General features: G+C 41.7%; 1 protein-coding gene across 1 annotated transcript in view; it reads left to right on the forward strand.

Moving 5' to 3' along the window:
• The window catches only part of LOC134339366 (adhesion G protein-coupled receptor E5-like), a 137,129-nt gene that overhangs the window by 51,461 nt on the left and 64,446 nt on the right, over positions 1 to 21,222 (forward strand). The window contains exons 10-11 of the mRNA XM_063035806.1: positions 11,750 to 11,866; positions 15,724 to 15,905. Coding sequence (XP_062891876.1) covers positions 11,750 to 11,866; positions 15,724 to 15,905 — 299 coding nt within the window. The remainder of the gene's footprint in view (positions 1 to 11,749; positions 11,867 to 15,723; positions 15,906 to 21,222) is intronic.

The raw sequence follows: 21,222 nt of genomic DNA on the forward strand, positions 1-21,222 counted from the left end.
GTTTCCCCTGGGATGAAAATGGTGTAGTTCTGACTTTTTGAATTCTAGCTATCTCACACAATTCGTGAATCAAATGCGATTCGAAGTCAGGCCCCCTAATTGCTGTGTAGGTGTTCGGCATAACCATAATGCAAGGGGAAATGCTCCCATAGGCACTTTGCAACCGTCTTAGTTTTTTAGTTAGGTGTAGGAACAGCCAAAGCATATTTAATGAAATGATGAGTTATTACTAACACATCTTTTGTGTTACTTTGATTGGTTTCTGATGCATGAAAGTCGATGCAGACCAGCTGCAAGGATCAAGTATTCACAATATTCATTAACGGAACAGCTTTCTCAGGCAGGAATTGATTCTTACACATCAGCCACATGTTTTAATCTTGTGTTCCACATCAGCAGCCATCTTAGGGCAATAGGATCAGCTTCTGACTAAATCCAGGGTACGATCAATCCATGTGACCAAACTCATTGTGAAGAGCCTTAAGTACCTCACATTGAAACTTTTCAGGTAAAACAAGCTGGTTTGTTGTTTTATCTCTGGTTAATCTTTTCCTGTAGAGAATTCCATCTTTTAGCTCTGGACAATCCCATTCTCCGAGAAGGTAGGGTAGTCTGGGAATTGTGTTTCTCACTGAAGTGGATGGTTTTTCTCCAGTTTCTATCTGCTTGTTGACTTCCCTTATATAAGGATCTGCTAACTGCGAGTCTGTAATCACAGCAGCAGAGAGATGAGAAATGACTGGTAATCCCTGACACTGATCTTGTGTGAAACTGTCAGCCATAACTCTTGAATGCATCATTAATGATCGAACATATGCAATGGCAACATTTGCAGCAGGTTTTGTTTGTTGGATGAGATGACTTTCACATACCGCTGGCAAAACGTCAGCGTTACCTTCAACCATATCACCTGAGTTCACCAGATGATTTTCAGTAAACTTCAAGATGTGTTCCTGCTCTTTCTGAGACTTTGTTTCACCAAGCAAGATCTTGGAGCTTTTGGGACATGCTTAGCCAACATCAGTCCCCATTTGTCCTGCAACAGGAATTGTTTCTAGTTTAAAATGAGGCTCAGAAGTACTATAACATGACTCCCACTCACTTTGTCTCTTTTCAAGCTGTCTTCTCTTTTCTGCTACTAATGCCGGATTGGGTTCATGGCAGCAAGAGCTGGCTATATGCCCATCTTTGTCACATTTAAAACAATACCAAGGTTTTGGTTTGACATTTGGCTGTTTGTTAGTGGTTATAAGAAGACTCGTACGTCCAGATTTGGGAACAGCTTCTTTCCAACTGTGATAAGACTGCTGAACGGATCCTGACCCGGAACTGGGCCATACCCTCCAAATATCCGGACCTGCATCTTGGTTTTTTTGCACTACCTTACTTTCCATTTTTCTATTTTCTATTTATGATTTATAATTTAAATTTTTAAAATTTACTATCGATTTGTAATCCAGAGAGCGGGAAGTGCAGAATCAAGTATCGCTATGATGATTGTACATTCTAGTATCAATTGTTTGGTGGCAATAAAGTATAAAGTATAAAGTATAGACTATTGTTTACCTTTCGTGTCAGCCTTTCCTTTTGGTGGCATATCATTTGCTGCCTTAGAGCTCGTTTTTACCTTCTGCTGTTTCATAGTTTGTAGAGTAGCTAGTTGACTTTGAAGCTCAGCAATTCATTTAGTCAGTTGACAAGTAACTGAAATTAGCTGTGCTATATCATCTTCTTTACAGGCACCTGCAGTCTAAGACTGTGTAATGGCATTGTTCCTACATGCTGCTTCACGGTTGAGGTTCTGGAAGCATGCTTGTCTTCCTTCGTGCATAGAAAGGTCAATAGTTCGATAAACAAAGGCGTGTTTTGTTTTTTTCTTCTGTTCCAGTTGCAGCTCTAACATTGGGGAGTGGTCCCAACATCCCCTACAAAACTGCTTTAGTAAAAGATGCTTGTTAGCCTCAGTTTCAGCAACTCTGCCTCGCTTTACAGGCAGTGTCAATGCTACCTGTAGCTGCTGTAGGACGGCAGAAGGTTTTTCACCCGTATTCTGTACCATGTTCATAAATTTGGTGAATGACTCATTACCGTCTTCCATGGTGGCAAAAACAAGGAGTTGTACGTAAATAGCAGGTGAAGCTCCAAGGCTTATTGATTTGATAATGTCAGAAGCTGGTGGAAGAATACTTTCACATATTTTCCATGTTCTGTGGATCTTGACAGAGCAGTTCAACACTAGTACTCGTCATTAGGTGGACGAGGGGCTCTGCCAGAAAAAGCTTGGAACTTTACTGCCACCATGAGCCATCAAGTCATTACTGCACACAATGTGCTCTGATACAACTCTTCAAATATCTGGAAGGATAGATCACTGGGAGAGAGGGATGGCTTCACTGCAAATCCATTAGTTTGTATTACAGGGATTGAGTTATTCTGAACAGCAGCTAGAGCTGCTTCTGGCTGGTTAGTATCACAGGAGTCTGCTCTGAATTGAAGAGTTGTGGTCTTGTTACGTTCACCTTCAGCAGTTTGAACAGTGACTGTTTCCCTATTCTCGATAGTAAGGGTTTCACTGATTGGGTTAATACCTTTCTCAGGATTTTGTAATAATCTTTCCCACTGCGCTTCGCTAGGTTTTTCAACCTATGAAGGTAAGCTTGAGTGGTGTCTTTTCCAACTTTCTCAGTGTAAACGCTAGCTAAAGTAACTACATGGTAGCAAACCTTTTGGTCACCACTTGCCTGTTGAGTGTACCGTAGCAAGGGTTGGAGATAGAAACATAGAAACACAGAAAACCTACAGCACAATACAGGCCCTTCAGCCCACAAAGCTGTGCCGAACATGTCCTTACCTTAGAAATTACTTGGGTAACTCTCTGCGTAAAAAACTTACCCCTGACATCTCCTCTGTACCTACTTCCAAGCACCTTAAAACTGTGCCCTCTCATGCTAGCCATTTCAGCCCTGGGGAAAAGCCTCTGACTATCCACATAATCAATGCCTCTTGTACACCTCTATCAGGTCACCTCTCATCCTCTGTCGCTCTAAGAAGAAAAGGCCGAGTTCACTCAACCTATCCTCATAAGGCATGTTCCCCAATCCAGGCAACATCCTTGCAAATCTCCTCTGCACAGCTGCTTGCCTTACTATGGTTTTCACATCCCTCCTATAGTAAGGCAACCAGAACTGAGCACAGTACTCGAAGTGGGGTCTGACGACTGGGTACAGTTAGAGGAATAATTCTGGCAACTGAATCATATTCTTTTAGAAAGTCTAGTATTCCCTCATTCCCTCATCTTTTTCTGTTCCTGTTATAACCATATAACAATTACAGCACAGAAACAGGCAATCTCAGCCCTTCTAGTCCGTGCCAAATACTTACTCTCACCTAGTTCCACTGACCTGCACTCAGCCCATAACCCTCCATTCCTTTCCTGTCCATATAGCTAACCAATTTAACTTTAAATGACAACATCGGACCTGTCTCACCCACTTCTGCTGGAAGCTCGTTCCACACAGCTACCACTCTCTGAGAAAAGAAGTTCCCCCTCATGTTACCCCTAAACTTTTGCCCTTTAACTCTCAACTCATATCCTCTTGTTTGAATCTCCCCCACTCTCAATGGAAAAAGCCTATCTACATCAACTCTATCTATCCCCCTCATAATATTAAGTACCTCTATCAAGTCCCCCTTCAGCCTTCTATGCTCCAAAGAATAAAGACCCAACTTGTTCAACCTTTCTCTGCAACTTAGGAGATGAAACCTGGGTAATATTCTAGTAAATCTTCTCTGTACTCTCTCAATTTTGTTGACATCTTTCCTATAATTCGGTGACCAGAACTGTTCACGATACTCCAAATTTGGCCTTACCAATGCCTTGTACAATTTCAACATCACATCCCAACTCCTACACTCAATGCTCTGATTTATAAAGGCCAGCATACCAAAAGCATTCTTCATCATCCTATCCACATGAGATTCCACCTTCAGGGAACTATGCACCATTATTCCTAGATTCCTCTGTTCTACTGCATTCTTCAATGCCCTACCATTTACCATGTATGTCCTATTTTGGTTAGTCCTACCAAAATGTAGCACCTCACATTTATCAGCTTTAAACTCCATCTGCCATCTTTCAGCCCACTCTTCTAACTGGCCTAAATCCCTCTGCAGGCTTTGAAAACCTACTTCATTATCCACAACTCTGCTTATCTTAGTATCATCTGCATACTTACGAATCCAATTTACCACCTCATCATCTAGATCATTAATATATATGACAAACAACATTGGACCCAGTACAGATCCCTGAGGCACACCACTAGTCACCAACCTCCAATCTGACAAACAGTTATCCATCACTACTCTCTGGCGTCTCCCATCCAGCCACGATTGAATCCATTTTACTACTTCAATATTAATACCTAACGATTGAACCTTCTTAACTAACCTTCTGTGTGGAACCTTGTCAAAGGCCTTACTGGAGTCCATCTAGACAACATCCACCGCTTTACCCTCAACAACTTTACTAGTAACCTCATCAAAAAATTCAGTAAGATTTGTCAAACATGACTTTCCACGCACAAATCCATGTTGACTGTTCCTAATCAGACCCTGTCTATCCAGATAATTATATATACCATCTCTAAGAATACTTTCCATCAATTTACCCACCACTAACATCATACTCACAGGCCGATATTTGCTAGGTTTACTCTTAGAACCGTTTTTAAACAATAGAACCACATGAGCAATATGCCAATCTTCCAGCACCATCCCCGTTTCTAATGACATTTGAAATATTTCTGTCAGAACCCCTGCTACTTCCACACTAACTTCCCTCAAGGTCCTAGGGAATATCCTGTCAGGACCCGAAGAGTTATCCACTTTTATATTCCTTAAAAGTGCCAGTACTTCCTCTTCTTTAATCATCATAGTTTCCATAACTACCCTACTTGTTTCCCTTACCCTCCACAATTCAATATCCTTCTCCTCAGTGAACACCGAAAAAAAGAAGTTGTTCAAAATCTCCCCCATCTCTTTTGGCTCTGCGCAAAGCCATCCGCTCTGATTCTCTAAGGGACCAATTTTATCCCTCACTATCCTTTTGCTATTAATATAACTGTAGAAACCCTTTGGATTTATTTTCACCTTACTTGCCAAAGCAGCCCCATATCTTCTTTTAGCTTTTCTACTTTCTTTCTTAAGATTCTTTTTACATTCTTTATATCCCTCGAGCACCTCATTTACTCCAAACTGCCTATATTTATTGTAGATCTCTCTCTTTTTCCGATCCAAGTTTGCAATATCCCTTGAAAACCATGGCTCTCTGAAACTTTTAACCTTTTCTTTCAATCTAACAGGAACATAAAGATTCTATACCCTCAAAATTTCACCTTTAAATGACCTCCAGTTCTCTATTACATCTTTCCCATAAAACAAATTGTCCCAATCCACTCCTTCTAAATCCTTTCACATCTCCTCAAAGTTAGCCTTTCTCCAATCAAAAATCTCAACCCTGGGTCCAGTCCTATCCTTCTCCATAATTACGTTTCTATATTGAAACTAATGGCATTGTGATCACTGGATCCGAAGTGCTCCCCAACACATACCTCTGCACCTGACCTATCTTATTCCCTAACAGGAGATCCAACACTGCCCCTTCTCTAGTTGGTACCTCTGTGTATTGTTGCAAAAAACTATCTTGCGCACATTTTACAAACTCCAAACCATCCAGCCCTTTTACAAAATGGATTTCCCAGTCTATGTGTTGAAAATTAAAATCTCCCACCATCACAGCTTTGTGGTTACTACAAATTATCTGCTATCTCCTTACAAATTTGCTCCTCCAATTCTTGCTCCCCATTAGGTGGTCTATAATACACCACTATAAGCGTTACTACACCTTTCCCATTCCTCAATTCCACCCAAATAGCCTCCCCAGACGAGTCCTCTGATCTATCCTGCCAAGCTACCATTCAGGTCTCTGGACTGCATCCACAGAATTGCCTATCTGACCCCCTTACTATCTAGTCCCCTATTACAACTGTCCTCCTCTTCCTTTCCCTACCCTTCTGAGCTACAGGGCCGGACTCTGTGCCGGAGGCACGGCCACTGTTGCTTCCCCCAGGTAAGCTGTACCTCCCAACAGTACTCAAATAGGAATACCTATTGTCAAGGGGCACAGCCACCGGGGTACTCTCTATTACCTGACACTTCCCCTCCCCCCTCCTAACCATGACCCACTTGTCTGCCTCCCATGGCCCCAGTGTGATCACCTGCCTGTAACTCCCCTCTATCAACTCCTCACTCTCCCTGACCAGATGAAGATCGTCGAACTGCAGCTGCAGTTCCCTAACGTGGTCCTTTAGGAGCTGCAGCTCAGCTAACCTGGCGCAGATGTGGACGTCTGAGAGGCTTGGAGACTCCAGGGCCTCCCACATCCGACACCACAAACAACAAGCTGCCCTCACACTCATACTTCCCCCTTTCCTCAAATAATAGGAAAAATTGAAAACCAAACCTATTTTGCCTCACCCGTTTCTGCCTAAGCCTGTTGAGCCAAAGCCCTTAGGCCTTCAATCTGCTCCCGGTTCACACCGCTGCCCGCAAAACGATGCTGCCCGCTGTATAAAGCTGTGTTCCTTTTAAATCTTCCTCTCTTCACTGCCCAACGTCACACATCTGCACAGTCCCGCCTCTCTTAACTCCGATGATAAGAACAAAAAATCAAAATGGCTCCCACCGCACTCCCTCTCCGATTCTCAGACTTCCTTCTCTGAATTGACTACTGACTAGAGTTATGCCACTGACTAAAACAGCATTTGGGATTTTGACACCCTTTTCTTCTATAACTTCCATTTTCTTTCATTGTAGATCTTAATTGAATAAGTGAGTTTAAACAATATGATTCTTTCAGTGTTCTGTATACTAATCAGTGTGTTATGGTTACCTAATACATTGCCTCCTGGCTGGCTGGGGGAGTTTTATGTAACTCCTGTGTAGTGATTGTCTTATCTCATGTGACAGGTCGCTGCATCCCCTTTATGATAAAAAACAAATTATATGATACTACACTAGGTGCTAGTAGACCATCAGAAGCTCTAGATATTGGAAGGAGGCAGTGAATAGAAAACATACACTTCTAGGGGTCAGTTTTGTTTATATAAAAAAATCAAGATATACAAAATATTTACATGAGTAAGAACAATTCAAAATTCCAACATTCTGCTTCGGTTCCAAATCTCAGATATCAACCAAAACCAAATTCCTGTTTAGTTGGAATCAATGATATTCATTAGAATAACCACTGTTACTCCAATTTCTCTAATTAATTATAGCTAGTGTTACTCCATATTTAAAGGTTTACAGACTAACCTTCCCCTTTTTGTTTTCCTAGTTAGTTTGAAAACTAATTGAATTCCTATTCTTAAGTATTATGGTTAACTTTAGTTTCAGTTCAAGTCAGTATATCTACAAATTGAAATTCAAAAGTTATGTGTCTACTCACTGCTTAACTTCTTTTACAATTCTCCAACATCATAACTTTTAGACAAAGTAAATCTCATTCAGTAACTTATCAAAGTCTTTCAAAAATAATCCGTTCTTGCAGAAAATCAAATTCAAATCCTTCGAATTAAAATATGCATCCAAATGTATTAAATCGTCTATACCATGAAACATTTTGTTCCAGTGCTGGTTCTTCAGTTTGGGTGGCTTGCCATCTTGTTTCTTCATTCATTGGATGAAATAGTTAGACAAAAAAACTGACCAAATCCCTTGGTATGATTTAACAGAACGAATTCCCGGTTACACAGTAGAGATCTTGGACACTCGTCTCTGCCGATATTGTCTTGTTACAGCTGCTGCTTGTTATAGCTGTAGCTTCAACAGATCTTTTGTCACTATCTTCTCTCCTCCAGGGGTTTCACCATGAGGTTTTCAAGTAAGGTAGCGATACTCACTACCAATTCAACTTTTAACAGTTTATATCTTCAGTTTCTAATAGTTTGTTGCATTTCTCTCACATTCCCACCCTGCATCAGCCGCGCCTTGTTCTCGCATAGCTTTTCTTCCCCGAAGTTCGCTTTTTTAAAAAATTCAGTAAACCTTGATTTCATCCTTCCAGGTGGAGCTTTCTAACATTACATCTTTGGGTTTAGTAAGGAAGAATAACTTAAAATGCATGTTACGGGTAAACCTACTGAAACACAGACAATTATTTTCAAAGTTTTTATGTTCTTAGCAGATATATTGAAAAAAATCTACAATTTACAATTTACAATCTAAAATTTTGACCTGCTTCCTTGAGTTACTTTTAAATATTTCAAAATGACAAGAATGACAGGCTCCATTCAGAAATAATGGAGAAATGTGTGAGGTTATGGTACAGGAAGAGGCCACTGGCCCATCCTGCCTGGAGACCCATAAAAAAACCCACATATCTATAGCCCTATTTGCTGTGATCCTTTAATGTTGCATTAAATAATTAATGTCTGCAGTCAAGGTTTCTGCCTCCACCACCTAGAGTCAATGAGTCATAGAGCACTACAGCGCAGGAACAAGACATTCAGCCGATCTAGTCTGTGCCAAATTGTTATTCTGCCTAGTCCCTTCAACCTACACCCGGACCATAGCCCTCCATGGATATCCCTCCTGTACAAACTTTTCTTAAACGTTGAAATCAAACCTGCATCTTCCAATTCCACTGGCAGCTTACTGCACACTTGCACTATCCTCTGAGTGAAGACACCCCTCCTCAGGTTCCCTTCATACATTTCATTAATCATTGTGCGAGTCTCAGGCACACAGTTGTGCAGGTAAATTCAAAAGTAGCATGCACAAATACAAACACGAGGAAATCTGCAGAAGCTGGAGTTTCAAGCAACTTTTATGTGTGTCGCACAAATACAAGGCATTTTTAATAGATCCATTAAGGTAAATAAGGTGATTCTCATGAAGGTGCATGTATTACCTTGTCTTCACTTCAGCCTTAGTCCAAACATAGACAAAAGAGCAGGCCTCCAGAGGTGAAATGTCTGCCTTAAAAAACTGTTCTCTACATTACAGCAGCACTTGATCAAATGTGGCACTAAGGAGCCCTGGTTAGGTGTCAGTGGGAATCAGGGAATCCTGCCTTCCCCCTTACTGGTTTGAGTTATACGGCAACACACGGCAATGGAAGGTAGTTGTAATGTTTGGAGTTCAATAATCTCTGCCAACAGCAACTCCACAGGAATTCCTCAGGATAGTGTCCTAGTCCAACCACCCTCAGCTGCTTCATGGGTAATACAATCAGAAGTAGGGATGTTGGCTTACTTCAACAATGTTCAGCAATGTTTGTGACTCCTCAGGTAATAGGCATCCAAATGGAATGAGACCTGGACAATATCCAGGCTGGGCTGATAGGTGACGAATTATATTCGTAGCACATGACAATACCCAACAACAGAAAATCTACCTCTTATCCCATAAGATGACAAAGGCATTACCATCACTGAATCCCCTCTATCAATTTCCTGGAGGTTGCCATTGACTGGAACCTGAACTTGTGCAGCCATGTATACGATGTGCATGTCAGGGGCTAAGAATCCCGTGGTCAGTAACTCACCTCCAAACTCCCCAATACCTGTCCACTACCTACAAGTTTGTGTCAGGAGTGTGATGGAACAGTCCCCACTTGACAGGGTGAGGGCAGTTCAATTGACACCACACAGGACACAGCAAACCACTTGACGAGCTCCCCAGCCACAGCTGTTCACTCACTCCATCACCAATGCACAGTAGCAGCAGTCTATATCATCTATAGAATGCACTGCAGCAACTCACCAAGACTCCTTAGACAGCACCTTCCAAACCCACCACCTCTACTTGCTGAAATGATAAGGGCGGCAAAAGCACAGGGAACACCAGTTCCTTAGAAATGGCTACAAACCACACTGACTTGGAAATATATCACCATTCCTTCACCGCTGCTGGGTCAATAGCTTAAAACCCCCTCCTTACCACATTGGGAGTACACCCCACACTTCAAGGACTACAGCAGCTCAAGAGAGAAGCTCACCACCATTTTCTTGAGGGTAACAGAGCATTTAAGTCCTGGATAAAGCTGTAAAGACCACATTCCTTGCAGTAGTATTTTTTAAATCAGAAAGTTTGTGGTATGTGATTCCACAGGTAATTGTCAAGGCAATTAGACGCTTCCGGAAAAAAAACATGATAATAGAATAAGAATGGAGGCTAGAAAAATGAGGCAGAGGTTGAGATGAAGGATATGGTGGAGGATGAGATTCATATAAAGTACCTTCAGTGTCTGAGTTGAAGGACACTTCCTTCCACTACAGCTCTGCAGGATCTGAACTAGCTAATGAGCCAGACTCTAACTACAGTCCTGATGTAGAATTTTGATCCAAAACATTGACAGTTTCTTTCCCCCCACAGATGGCACTCAACCTGATGATTTCCTCCAGCAGGTTGTTTCTTGCTTCAAACTCTGCCAAGATGGCCTAGGAATGATCTGACAGGGCTGCTGGATGATTTCTTACTGTGTCTTTACCATTCACATCATGGCTGATGGCTGCATGCAGTGTCATGTAGCATCAGTTTTTCTCTAGTTATTTCAAGGTTGGAGACATCCTCAGAATTATTTGTAGCTTCAAGAATCCTGTTCTTACCTATCTACACCTGCTCCCAGGTCCCCCAGCAGGACAGGGAGACTGCTTACACTCCTGGAATGCTCTTTCTAAAGTGGCAGAGACACAAATAATGTTATCATTAGGATTAGATCAGCTTGGTAGGCACAAAAATATGATTGGAGGAAATATGGTAGAAAATGAGAATAGGATCCTTTTCTGCAGATAGTAAATGAAATGGGGTTTGTATCAAATAGTCTCTTGCATTATTGACCAGCCATCTAGAATATGAAGGATCTCATAGCAAGGGGAATAAATTGTGTAATTTTATATACCAGAGAAGGTTTAGTACAATTGCACTCTGTACAGAAGCAGATGAAATTTACGACCACTGATTAAGTGAGTGCATTTAAGGATAGACTGCAACAGAGGAATTGATATTGTTGATGGGATAAATAAGAGCTGCAACTCTTTCATCCCACCCTATTGTGTGCAGTTTTGGTCAATTGTATGCAGTTTTGGTCTCCAGGGTTAAGGAAGGACATCCTGGCTGTGGAGGAGGTGCAGCGTAGGTTCACTAGGTTAATTCCTGGGATGTCTGGACTGTCTTACACAGAGAGGTTAGAGAGACTGGGCTTGTACATGCTGGAATTAAGGAGATTGAGGGGGGATCTGATTGAGACATGTAAGATTATTAAGGGATTGGACAAGATAGAGGTAGGAAATATGTTCCAGATGCTGGGAGATTCCAGTACCAGAGGGCATGGTTTAAGAATAAGGGGTAGGTCATCAAGGACAGAGTTGAGGAGGAACTTCTTCTCTCAGAGAATTGTGGAGGTGTGGAACGCGCTGCCTCAGAAGGCAGAGGAGGCCAGTTCTCTGGATGCTTTCAAGAAGGAGCTAGATAGGTATCTTATGGATAGGGGAATCAAGGGTTATGGGGATAAGGAAGGAACCGGGTATTGATAGTAGATGATCAGCCATGATTTCAGAATGGCGGTGCAGGCTCAAATGGCCGAATGGTCTACTTCTGCACCTATTGTCTATTGTCTATTGTCTATTGTATTGTGTATTATTGAGCACAAACTCCACTAACTCTATCTGAATTCCCTTTTCAGAAGTTGTTATTCAAGCTTTTCCCATTAACGAGTTACCAAATTCAACGGCAAAATTATCAGCGGAATCTGCGAGCATTGAGCTATTGTGGGAAGCCATTAAAGGCGAGAGCCCATCTGGTAATATTGAATTCTCTTCTACAGGTTGAATGTCTGTTCGTAAAGCTTCTGTCCTCAGTAAAGGGCAATTCCCTTCTACTTGGCCACTCCCTATTAGAATGTTCCCATTTGAAGACCATTTGAGAAAGTCACTAATAAATTTGTGATTAAATTGTGATTTGTGAAGAAACTCCATCTTGTAATGAGGTGCACACTCCACACATGTAGCTCAGAAGTATTTAAACTAAATTAGTTGGTCATACGAGGGAGAAAAGACTAAAGGAATATAGGTTAAATAGGGTATGTAAGATCTTCCTTGAGGTAATTATTCTGGAATACATCTGTAAAATCAGATAACAACATACATCAAAGTTGCTGGTGAACGCAGCAGGCCAAGCAGCAGCTATAGGAAGAGGCGCAGTCGACGTTTCAGGCCGAGACCCTTCGTCAGGACTAACTGAAGGAAGAGTGAGTAAGGGATTTGAAAGCTGGAGGGGGAGGGGGAGATGCAAAATGATAGGAGAAGACAGGAGGGGGAGGGATAGAGCCGAGAGCTGGACAGAAGGTTCTGACGAAGGGTCTCGGCCTGAAACGTCGACTGCGCCTCTTCCTATAGATGCTGCTTGGCCTGCTGCGTTCACCAGCAACTTTGATGTATGTTGCTTGAATTTCCAGCATCTGCAGAATTCCTGTTGTTTGCGTGTAAAATCAGATGTTATTTTTGAATTTTAGCTTCTATATCAGGTTAGTTAAATGGATTCCCTGAGGAAATTCATGGACTACATAAAGAGAGATGGTCCCAGAGCCCATGTTACTGTCAGAGGGATAAATTTTATCCACTTGTTCCCTGCCATATATTCCTGTACTTTTATGTGGTCTATCGAATAGGATATACAGAACCATAATTCCAAAATAGCAGTTGTGAAGCTACATCAGTGTCTATGTCAGTTTTTACCTTAATGCTTGTGAAAAATATATGCTGTTAATTAGAGGCAAAATTTATTTCATTATATCCCAGGGACAGTTCCTAACTGAATTAATTGAGAGAAATGGTGGTAAAGTGAAATGATCCAAACATGGATTGAGTTGTCCTATAAACCTTGATAAGGTCCCTAGTTAAGTTCTCTTTTATTTCACTGCGGTCATCCGTTTTTTTGGGCCTGTCCATTTCCCTCCACCTTCATCAATACTTCTCCCTCTAGGAAGTCTCTTAAATCACATGACAATGTCCTTGCTTGTTGCCTCATTCTACAAAGTAGTCACCTTCAGGCCGCAAAGCTGACCACCACCTACCATCCTATCCTTCATACTGTATAGTTAATTCTTGTCTTGTGTCTACCCGAGATTTGACACTTTCTCCACAGACAGCAGGGTCTGGTGGGCCTCATTCGGGTATATAGTGACTATATCTGGAACAAATGTTGGCTGCTTGAAGATTATCAGCTCAGTCGAGCTACAAACACTGCCGCACATCAGTTGGAGGGGGGCAGGGGTGCGAATTATCTGGAAACATTTCCAGGAGGCAATTACATCCTCAGATTAGCTGGCTCTGAAGTGCAAATGATTGAATTATGGTGTGACTACAGGTGAGACAGGCAGGACAGGTAGAGGGTTCCAGAGGATAGTTTCAGGGAAGACTCAGCCCTGTTCCTTGCTTACAGGTACGAAGTTCTTACTCCCTGTGTTGCCAAGACTTGGGGCTGCAAGATAGATATGCAAGTTGTCCATAGCCCTATGGCACAGGAAGCCATTCAGGGGAGAGCAGGAAAGAGAAACATAATAGTCATAATGGATAATATTGTTAGGAGAACAGACACTGTTCTCTAAAGCTAGAGTTCTAAAGGCATGTTGCCTTCTTGGTGTCAAAGTTGAGAGCATTAAATTTGCAGGGAATTGTGAAGCTGGCCATGTACAAGGAGGTGGATTTGTTGGGTTAGCATTATAGTTGGTACAGACTTGATAGACCAAAGAGCTTGTTCCTGAAGCAAAGACTTTTTGGTATGTTCTTTATTTCTTCTGGGCTGGAGAAGGAGTGGATCCAGATGTCATGGTCTATGAAGGCACTCACTACATGGGTAAAGATAGAGGAGGTTCAATTGTGGGATTACAAGGAACTCAGAGCAAAACCTGAAAAGCAGAAACACAAGGTAGATAACCTCCAGATTATTACCTGTGTATGAGCCATGTATAAATTGGCCAAGGGTAAATAAGATTTAATGTGTGGCTGATAGTGTGGTGTGGCAGAGATGGGTACTGACTCATGAGGTTCTGGGGAAGGAGAGAGTTGTTCCTTTGCGAGAGGCTTCATCTATATTGTGGTGGCAGCAGTGTCCTAGCAAATCATCTAAATAGAGTTGTAGAGAGGAATTTAAACTAAATATTAGAGAAAGGACGCTTCACTGTGGAGGAAACTGTAAACATCCCTCAGATAATAGATGAGCTAACTTCAAATAACAAAGAGGATTGTAAAAATCCCAATCACGGGGGAGAAAATATTAGAGAAACTAATGGGGCTAAAGGCAGACAAGTGGTGAAGACCCAATGGCCTACACCCATGAATTTTAAAGGAAGTGGCTGCAGAGTGGAACCATTGGTTGGGATTTTTCAAAAGTCACCAAACTCCAGAAGGTACCAGAAGACTAGAAAACTGCCAATGTTCAAAATAGCAGGAAGATAGAAGGTGAGTTACTACAGGCCAGTTAATTAACAATTATTGTTGAAAAATTCTACAAATCAATAATCACAGAGGAAATAACTGATCATTTAATAAAGTGGAACATAATCAAATATAGTTTAAGTAAATTATGTTTGATGAATTTGCTCAAAATTTTTGAGGATGTGACAGGGAGGGAAAATCAGAGTTGGAATTAATTGGTCCTTTTCAGGTGAGAAAGATGGGAGTAGAAGGGTGACCCTATATCAATTCCTGGAGGCAGGAGCAGTATGTTAGGTTTCCATGCTTATTAATGATCCAAAGGTTGGTGGAAGAGTATCAGAGTTTGAGGATATGGTAATTTTGAGATTGAGGGATATAGATAGAGTGACTGTGCCAAACCTCACATATGTAAGAAAAGTAAAATACCTACACTTTAGTAAATGGAATCAAAAATGTACATAGATTATTGTTTAGATGTAGAGTGACTGAGTGAAACTCAGAGGAATTTATGTGTACGAATGCAATAAACACAAGTTAATATGCAGGGGAAAAATAGTTTAAAAAAGCACACGCAGTAAATTGGCCTTTATTGCAAAGGGTTTGAATTTGTTTTTTTCCCAGTTGTACAGAGTTTTGGTGAAGCCACACCTAGAATACTACATATAGTTTTGATCCCTTACCTTGAAAGGATGTTCACTTTGCTAATTGCTGGGGCGCCCAGGATGAGAATGTTGTCCTATCAAGAGAGGTGGACAGTTGGCCCTTGAATTCCTTGGAGTTTTGACAAAAGAGGAGTGACCCTTATTTCAAACATATAAAATTCTAAGGAAGCTTGTCAAAGCAGATGTTGAGATGTTTTCACATGTAGAAGTGTCATGAACAAGGGGTTATAGCTACCAAGTAAGGGGCTGGGCATTTAAAACTGAGGTTTCTTCTCTCAGAGAGTAGTGAAACTTGAAATCCATCTCAGGGTGGTGGAGGCCAGATTATTTGATATCCTTAAGGTGAAGATAGATAAATATTTGAAAGATTGAGGAATTGAGAGTGATTGAGAGCTGGCAGAAAAGAGAGATGAGGGCAGTATGAAATAGACATGGTCATATTGAATGATGGGTCGGGGTTGAGAGGCTGAGTGGCTCCTGTGTTCTTGTGTTTTTATAGTTTCTTGTGAGGTGAAGTTGTTCTCTCATGCCTGTCTATCTAATTGTTATCTGATACACAGAATTTGTTTGCATTGGTATCGTCATCCTCAAAGGCTCTCAATCAGGACTGGACCCCAGTCTCGCGTCAAACGAATCTGAAGTAAAATCAAGACTGGCTTCCGATGTGCTGACAGTGAGCATTAGTGGCATGAAAACAGGAAATCTCTCATCTCCCATCATTTTCAACTTAACTTTGGCTCAGGTTGGTGTGTCTGTCATTGTGAAACGTCACTTAAATTCAGATTGTCAAATATAATGTGCATTTTTAATCTTATTTCTCTGAGAAATATCAATGTTTAGGAATATTACATTACAGTATTTAGTAACTGCAGCAAACACTCCAGAAATGAAATTGAAATAAAGGTTAAAGCTCTCTCTATTCAATTCAATTCAACCCTTTCAGAATAGTGACAGCATAGTTTAGTACTGAGTAAATTTGTCTACAGACCCCCATTAAAATGTCTAGGGAAGGGATAAGACCATAAGACCATATGACATAGGAGCAGAATTAAGCCATTCAACCCATCGAATCTGCTCTGCCGCTCTATCATGGCTGACCCCAGATCCCACTCAATCTCATATACCTGTCTTCTCGCCACATCTTTTGATGTCTTGACCGATCAGGAAACGATCAACTTCCGCCTTAATATACCAACGAACTTGGCCTCCACCATATTCTGTGGCAGAGCATTCCACTACTCTCTGTCTAAGACAATTCCTCCTTACCTCTGTTTTAAAAGATCACCCTTCAATTTTGAGGCTGTGCCCTCTAGTTCTGGATACTCCCACCATAGGAAACACCTTTTCCACATCCACCCTATTTGTCCTTTCAATATTCGATAATTTTCAATAAGATCCTCCCATATTCTTCTAAATTCCAGTGAATACAAGCCCAAAGCTGCCAAATGCTCCTCATATGTTAACCCCTTCATTCCTGGAATCATCCTCATCAACTCCCTCTGGATTCTCTCCAATGACAATACATCCTTTCTGAGACATGGGACCCAAAACTGTATGGGGACCAAGAGGATACAATTAGAATCACACAATCTGCTTCAAATATACCTGAGTTCAATCCCACATCTCATGGTTAATTCTTAATGCTATCAGGACACTTGGGGATGGGCTGTCTTCCTGATCTGCCATTGTTGCAAATTACTCTTCCCTCTAAACGTTTCTTATCTGGCCAAATGTCTACTACAAGTCACCATTAAGAAGGTGACTTGTACAAGCAGCTCCGATGGAAATCATCATTCCAGTTTTAGACAGCTACAGCTGAAATCCACACCTTCAGCCATGGACAATACAGTAAGCAACATCGTTTTAAGATGTTTAAAAAATCTATCACTACTCAAAGTCACACTGGATTAAATGCTTGTTCAAGGAAAAGAGGGTTCCGACTTCCCCTACCGACTATTCTGCTGGCAAATGTACAGCCTCTGGAAAATAAAATTGAAAACCACAGAGTAAGATTGCTGTACCAGAGGGATATCAAAGACTATTGTCTTTTTTTGTTTCTCGGAGACTTGGATATCTGCCACCATTCCAATGCAGCGATACAGCTTGCTGGCTTCACGATTCACTGCTAAGGTAGGACTGCTGACTCTTCCAAAAGCAGAGGAAGTGGAGTATGCTTTATGATTAACTAACTCCTCATGGTGCACAGATGTGGCAGTTCTGTTCCAGTCCTGCTCACCCAACCTGAAACATCTTGCGATCAAGTATCACCCATTTTATCACTATGGGAGCTTTCAGTCATCATCTTAGTAGTCATCATCCTGCAGGATTTTAACCAGGCCAGAAAAAGTCTCTTAAGTATCACTTGTGGAACCAGAGGAGCCAACATACTGACCACTGTTATACTACCATTAAGAGCTCTTACCATACCATCCTATGACCACAATTTGAAAAGTCTGATCATCTGGCTGTACTTCTACTCCCTGAGTATAGGCAGAATCTAAAAATTGCAGCACCAGTAGTAAGGAGCAAGAGAATCTGCCAAGGGTGGTGGAGGAGCACTTACAGGACTGCTTTGAGTTGGTGGACTGGACAGTATTCATGGATTCATCTTTGAGTCTGAATGCATATGTAACAGATGACTTCATCAAAACCTATGTGGATGAGTGTGTGACTATCTGAATCAAAAGTTGTGGATGAACCCAAAGATTTCAAGTCTGCTGCAGGCTCAATCTGTGACATTGAAGTCTAGTGATCCAGGACTATACAAGAAGGCCAGATACAACGTATAGAAGCCTAGCTCAAGGGTGAAAGAACAATTACGATTGAGGTTAGAGGCAGAATCAGATGCACATCTAATCTAGTAGGGTTTGCAGGCCATTACTTCCTACAAAATGAAACCTAATGTCAGGAATGATGGTGATGCAGCTCAGATGAGCTCAATGTCTTTTTTGCATGGTTTGAAAGGGAGAATAAAACTACAGGTATGAGGATCCCTGCAGCATCTGGTGACCCTGGAATCTGTCTGAAGCCAACATCAGAACATCTTTCAAGAGGGTGGACCTCACAAGGCACCAGGCCCTGATGATGTACCTGGTAGAGCTCCGAAAACTTATATCTAACTAACTGACAGGTGTGCTCAAAGACATTTTCAATGTCTCTTGCTACAGTCAGAATTTCTGACCTGGTTCAATGGGCAATAATCATACCAGTAGACTAGAAGAGCAGGGTGATCTGCCTTAATGACTATTGTCCAGTAGCACTCACATCTAAGGTGATGAAGTGCTTTGAGAGGTTTGTTATAGCTAAAATCAGTTCCTGCTTAAGCAAGGACCCACTGCAGTTTGGCTATCACCACAATAGGTCTACAGCAGATGCAATTTCCTTGGCCTTCACACGGTGAATCACCTAGACAATACAACATCAGGCTGTTTTTTATTAACTACAGTTCAGAGTTTTCAACACAATCATTCCTACAGTTCAGATCAACATCTGGGCCTCTGTACCTCCCTTTTTAATTGGATCCTTGACTTCCCTCTGGAAGACCACAGTATGGGTGGATCATAAATAACAAATCCACCACGCTGGTAACCTACACTGGCACACCTCAAGGATGTGTGCTTAGCCCACTGCTCAACTCTCTCTATACCCATGACTGTGTGGCTAGGCATTGCTCAAATGTCATCTCTAAATTTGCTGACAACACAATTATTGTTGGCAGAATTTCAGATGGTGATGAGAAGATGTATGGGAACGAAAAAGATCAACTGGCTGAGTTCAGTAAGACCAAAGAATTGATTGTGGACTCCAGAAAATGTAATATGAGGGAACACGCACCAGTGCTTATCGAGGAATCAGAATTGGAAAGGGTTAACAATTTGAAGCTCCTGGGTCTAAACATCTCTAAGGATCTATCCTAGGCCCAACATACTGTTACAGTCACAATGAAGGCACGACAGCAGCTATATTTCATTAGAAGCTTAAGGAAAATTGATATGTCACCAAAGACACTCACGAATTTCTACAGAAGTACCATGGAGAGCATTCTAACCAGTTGCATCACTGTCTGGTGGGGGGGGGGTAGGGCTGGGGGAAGGGTGGTGAGAGCACCACTGCGCAGGATAGAAATAGGCTGCAGAAAGTTGTAAACTTTGTCAGCTCCACCATGGACACTAGCCTCCCCAGCTTCAAGGAGTGATGCTTCAAATAACTGGAACCTATCATGAAGGATTCCCATCATAAATCCATAAACTATAAGACATAGAGGTAGAATTAGGCCCTTGGACCCATCAAGCCTGCTCTGCCATTTCATCTCTTTCCCTCTCCACCCCAATCTCATGCCTTACCCCAGTATCCCTTCATGACCTGACCAATCAAGAATCTATCAACCTCTGCCTTATTCAGAAATCTGATGACATTCCCTTTCAAACTAATATGGCAGGGGAATGGGAACTAGTATGACAGAGCTGAGGATGAGCCAGCAGGTTTATAAAGTAGATGATGGGTGTAACATCAATGTAATGAAGGGCAAGCCAATGATTGAGTATAAATGCAGACAGAGCAAAGAGTTAAATTGTATCACAGAGGCAAAATTCAAAAGGGAATTTGTTTAATGCCTACAGGATGGATATTTAGAGTAACTTGTACATGAGCCTACATGGGGAAAGGCTATCTTAGAATGGGTATTGTGTAATATCCCAGATCTCTCTAGAGAGCTTAACGTAAAGGAACCCCTAGGAAGCAGTGATCATAATATGATTGAAGTCATACTGGAACTTAATAGGGAGAAGCATAAGTCACATGTATCAGTATTGCAATGGAATAAAGGGTATTTTGGAGGCATGAGAGAGGAGCTTGCCCAGGTGGATGGAAGAGGTTACTGGTGGGGATGATGGCAGAGCAGGGGTGGCTGAAGTTCCTGGGAATAGTTTACAAGGCACAGAATAGATATGTCCCACAGAAGAAGTTCTCAAATGGCAGGGATAGGCAATCGTGGCTGACAAGGGAAATTAATACTGTATAAAAGCCAAGGATCAGGAATATAAGGTTGCAAAAGTGAGTGGGAAGTTGGATGATTGGGACGATTTTAAAATCCAACAAAAGGCAACTAAGAACTACAAGTTTCTGTAAGCTTGGAAGAACAGGCAAAAATGTGACAGATGGAATACAGTGTTGGGAAATGTATAGTCGAAAAAAAGTCGATAGATTCTGGCATGGTTCTGGAGGACTGGAAGATTGCAAATGTCACTCCACTATGTAAGAAGGGGGCAAGGAAACAAAATGGAAATTATAGACTTGTTAGCTTGACATCGGTGGTTGGGAAGTTGTTGGAGTCGATTGTCAAGGATGAGGTTACAGAGTACCTGGAGGCCTATGACAAGATAGGCAGAACTCAGCATGGATTCCTTAAAGGAAAATCCTGCCTGACAAACTTAGTACAATTTTTTGAGGAAATTACAAGTAGGCTAGACAAGGGAGATGCAGTGGATGTTGTATATTTGGATTTTCAGAAGGCCTTTGACAAGGTGCCACACATGAGGCTACTTAACAAGATAAGAGCCCATGGAATTATGGGAAAGTTACATACATGGATAGAGCATTGGCTGATTGGCAGGAAACAGAGAGTGGGAATAAAGGGATCCTATTCTGGTTGGCTGTCGGTTACCAGTGGTGTTCCACAGTGGACCGTGTTGGGGCCGCTTCTTTTTACATTGTACATCAGCGATTTGGATTATGGAATAGATGGCTTTGTGGCTAAATTTGCTGATGATACGAAGATAGGTGGAGGGGCCGATGGTGCTGAGGAAACGGAGAATCTGCAGAGAGACTTGGATAGATTGGAAGATGGGCAAAGAAGTGGCAAATGAAATACAATGTTGGAAAGTATATGGTTATGCACTTTGGCAGAAGAAATAAAACGGCAGACTATTATTTAAATGGGGAAAGAATTCAAAGTTCTGAGATGCAATAGGACTTGGGAGTCCTCATACAGGATACCCTTCAAGTTAACCTCCAGGCTGAGTCAGTGGTGAAGAAGGCGAATGTAATGTTGGCATTCATTT

This window comes from Mobula hypostoma, chromosome 29 (assembly GCF_963921235.1).
Source record: "Mobula hypostoma chromosome 29, sMobHyp1.1, whole genome shotgun sequence".
NCBI classification, from domain to species: Eukaryota; Metazoa; Chordata; class Chondrichthyes; order Myliobatiformes; family Myliobatidae; genus Mobula; species Mobula hypostoma.